At 36.7% G+C, this 4,226-nt stretch overlaps 1 protein-coding gene across 1 annotated transcript; it reads right to left on the minus strand.

Annotated features, from left to right (window-relative positions):
- Window positions 1-299: 299 nt before the first annotated feature.
- On the minus strand, window positions 300-996 carry LOC145796231 (secreted RxLR effector protein 161-like). The gene is made up of 2 exons (XM_082881282.1): window positions 475-996; window positions 300-323 (listed from the first exon to the last, which is right to left on the minus strand). The coding sequence occupies exons 1-2, from the start codon at window positions 994-996 to the stop codon at window positions 300-302; spliced, it is 546 nt and encodes a 181-aa protein (XP_082737408.1).
- Between the last annotated feature and the right edge of the window lie 3,230 nt (window positions 997-4,226).

Here is a 4,226-nt window from a genome sequence, read left to right on the forward strand (position 1 = left end):
AATAAATAAATAAATAAATAAAACAAACATGTGGCATATGGGCCACTTTATGGATATTCTAACATTCTCCCACTTGGCACATATGACACACGTTGTTGACTGTCGGGTAACTAACAAACTGATGATGGCCATTAAATAAAAATACCCAAACCTTAGAGGTATAATACACGAATCATGGCGGTTATACTCTATCAATTAAGTATTTCCTTCCATGTATTGCATTGTATCACACTCTCAACTTTATGTGGTGTCATTCTTTATGAATAACTTCTAATAAGTTATTCTAGGTCCAATGATCCCTATGGATCAATAATCCCAATAGACTGCATAGTATCACAAATACTTTAGGTGCACAAAATGATGTTTTTCACTAATAATAATCAAAATGTCAAGATAAAACAAAATAAAACAACAACTAGAAAAATTATTGAGCTAACCAATTAGTCTTATGCCTTCAATGTGTTTTGAAAACACCTTTATAGAAAGACCTTTGGTCATGGGATCTGCAATCATCATATCGTTGCTAATATGCTCAATACTGACTTCTTGGTTCTTAACACGGTCTCGAATAGCAAGATACTTTATGTCAATATGCTTGTTGTGGCCACCACTTTTGTTGTTGTTAGGGAAGAAAACCGCAGCCGAATTATCACAGTAAACCTTTAATGGCCTAGAAATTGAATCCACAATTCGAAGCCCTGTGATAAAATTTCTTAACCAAATAGCCTGTGAGGTTGCTTCAAAGCAGGCAATAAACTCTGCTTCCATTGTTGATGATGCAATTATCGTCACTTTGGCGCTCTTCCATGAAACGGCATCGCCTACTAGCAGATAGACATATCCTAAAGTGGATTTTCTGGAATCTTGACAACCCGCAAAATCCGAGTCTGAATATCCAACCACCTCAAGACAATCAACATGCTTGTAAGTAAGCATGTAGTCCTTGGTTCCCTTTAAGTGCCTCATGATTTTCTTTGCAGCCTTCCAATGTTCCATTCCTAGATTACTTTAGTATCTTCCAAGCATCCCAACTGCAAATGCAATGTCAGGTCGTGTACAAACCAAAGCATGCATTAAACTGCCTACAGCAGACGCATAGGGAATGCTAACCATTTGTTCATTTTCCAAATCATTCTTTGGACATTAACTTAAACTAAATTTGTCACTCTTTAAAAGGGGCGTTGCATTAGGAGTGCAATCACTCATCTTGAATTTCTCTAAAACTCTTTCAATCTAGGCTTTATGAGATAGTCTTAATGTCCTTTTGGACTTATCTCTGTGAATCTCTATGCCAATGACATAAGAAGCTTCACCCATATCCTTCATTTCAAAATTTTGAGAAAGAAATTGTTTAGTATCATACAACAATCCCAAATCATTAGCTGCAAGTAAAATGTCATTCACATATAGAACCGGAAAAATGTATTTGCTCCCACTAACTTTAAGGTATATATAGTTGTCCACAACATTCTCCGTAAAACCATATGAAGTAATAACATTGTGGAACTTTAAATACCACTGTCGGGAAGCTTGTTTTAGTCCATATATGGATTTCTTGAGCTTGCAAACTAAGTGACTATCTTTATCGAAACAAAAACCTTCAGGTTGGTTCATGTATACTTCTTCCTCACGATCCCCATTTAAAAATGTCATTTTCACATCCATTTGATGTAGCTCTAAATCAAAATGAGCTACTAATGCCATGATAATTCGAAATGAATCCTTCTTAGAAACCCGAGAAAATGTATTATGATAATCGATGCCTTCTGTTTGAGTGAAACATTTAGCTACGAGTCTGGCTTTATATCGTTCGACATTGCCATTTGAGTCTTTCTTGGTCTTATAGACCCATTTACAGCCAACCGCTTTAACTCCTTTAGGCAACTCGACAATTTTCCAAACTTGATTCTTAGCCATGGATTCCAACTCTTCATTCATGGCATCATACCATAATTTAGAATCATCCCTATTCATGGCATTGGAAAATGAAATAGGATCATCTTTAGGTCCGATGTCAAAATCAGACTCCATTGAGTATACAAAATAATCACCAGAAATTGCTAACTTTCTAGTTCGTGAGGATCTTCTTAATTCTATAGTCTCAATTGGGACTTGAGCTACAGGCTCTATGTTGACCTGTTCGTCTTGTAGTGGAAGTTCTTGAATTTGTTGGTTTTCAAGGATATCAGGTTGATTATCCTGAAAGACAACCAATTCACCTATATTCACAGGTGTTGTATATGAATCCCGTGATTCCTTCCACTCTATCTTTCGAGGGTAACTTCCAGTAGGGTCAACTTCCTCAATAAACTTAGCATTTTTGGCTTCAACAATTCTAAGTGAATTTGAAGGACAATAAAATATGTAACCCTTGGAGTTTTTCACATAGCCTATGAAAAAATCACTAACTGTTCTGGGGTCCAATTTCTTTAAATGTGGGTTATACACCCTCACTTCAACTGGACAATCCCAAATGTGTAAGTGTCTTAAACTTGGCTTCTATCCTTTCCAAAACTCAAACAGTGTTTTGGGAACAACCTTGGATGGAACCCTGTTTAAGATATACACAGCGGTTTTCAAAGCTTCACTCCATAAATTTATAGACACATTAGAATAACTAAGCATGCTCCTTACCATGTCCATAAGTGTTCGGTTCCTTCTTTCAGCAACACCATTTTGCTGTGGTGTGCCAAGCATTGAATATTGTGCAATAATGCCGTCTTCCTTAAGGAACTTAGCAAATGGACCTTGTAATTGTCCCAATTCTGTGTACCTCCCATAATATTCTCCACCACTGTCTGACCTCACTATTTTAATTTTCTTTTCTGTTTGTGTCTCTACCTCTGCTTTTTAAACTTTAAAGGCATCAAGTGCCTCGGCCTTATCAAACAAGAGGTAGAGATACATGTATCGTGTGAAGTCATCAATAAATGAGATAAAATTATCTCTGACCATTCAGACAAGGTGGAGTAAATGATCCACAAATATCAGTGTGTATGATTCCAAGAATTTCCTCGCTCCTTTTGGCACCTTTACTGGTCTTGTTGGTCTGCTTTCCCTTTATGTAGTCCACACAAATACCAAAGTTGGTAAAATCAAGAGTCGGAAGGACTTCATCATTAACCAACCTCTTGATTCTCTCAATGGAGATATATCCCAATCTCCTAGGCCAAAGAATAGAGGATGACTCATCAACAATATTACACTTAATGCCAATATCACCATGCAAGGTTAAAAGATTTCGTTCAAAAACAAGGATCCAGATTTAATTTGTACAAACCATTAATTAAAGTACCAAATCCTACAGAAACCGAGTCTTTAAACAAACTAAAATTTGCACCAACAAACTGAAATTCAAATTCAAACGATACTAGTCTAGAAACAGAAATTAAGTTTTTTTAAAAAGGTGGAATGTAAAATGCGTTTTCAAGATCCAAAACAAAGCCATTTTTTAAAACAAGTCTGAAAGTTCCAGTAGTTTTGACGTGCGAACGCATCCCATTGCCCGAATAGATGCCTTGTTCACTTCCTGTCGGTTTCCTTAGGCTGAGGAAGCATTGCATGGTATTAGCAATGTGAATAGTAGAACCCGAATCAATCCACCAATTATATTGATGAGTATTGACAAAATTAGATTCATAACACACAAGAGATATGAGATTACCTTTCTTCTCAATCTCTGAGGACTTAAGCTGAGCTATAATGTCCCCCATTTCCATAATGTGCTTACGCACACTCCTAGAATTGTTATGTTTCATTTCTGATAGTTTGTTCAATAGGGTGCTTGCCAATACTTTGTCTGAACTAACAAATTGCTCTTTAATAGCCCTCATGTAGTTCTTGACCTTATCAGATGGTGGGACTGAGCCCCTAATGCTCTGGCTAATATGTGATTTAATGAGCATTAGGCTTAAGCGATTGGATCGCTCCCACTTATCATAACCACTTTTTTCTGCAGCGGAACTCTTGTCCGTGGGTTCAGGAGGTTCATCCACATGGAGTGCCAGATCGAGGTCCATGCACCCTAATGTTAGAAGGACTTTGTCCTTTCAATCCGAAAAATTATCACTGTTCAAGAATGGAATACAAGAAGACTCATTAGACAGTACAGAGATAGAAATCACTGTAATTACCAAGAACATTATTAATACTTTGAAACAATAACTATAGTCTGAATCAACCAATATCAAATTTAGTAACAAATCTAAACCTTCCTGTGGGTAGAG

The sequence above is a fragment of the Camellia sinensis genome, chromosome 7 (assembly GCF_055761805.1).
Source record: "Camellia sinensis isolate YWXY chromosome 7, ASM5576180v1, whole genome shotgun sequence".
Classification (NCBI taxonomy): domain Eukaryota; kingdom Viridiplantae; phylum Streptophyta; class Magnoliopsida; order Ericales; family Theaceae; genus Camellia; species Camellia sinensis.

Excerpts from the sequence above, each read along its gene's own strand:
- LOC145796231 (XM_082881282.1), bottom strand. The coding sequence starts at position 996 with ATGGAACATTGGAAGGCTGCAAAGAAAATCATGAGGCACTTAAAGGGA. Across the intron at positions 324-474 it reads CCAAAGGTCTTTCTATAAAG|TCTATTGGGATTATTGATCC; the intron begins GTGTTTTCAAAA and ends GATACTATGCAG.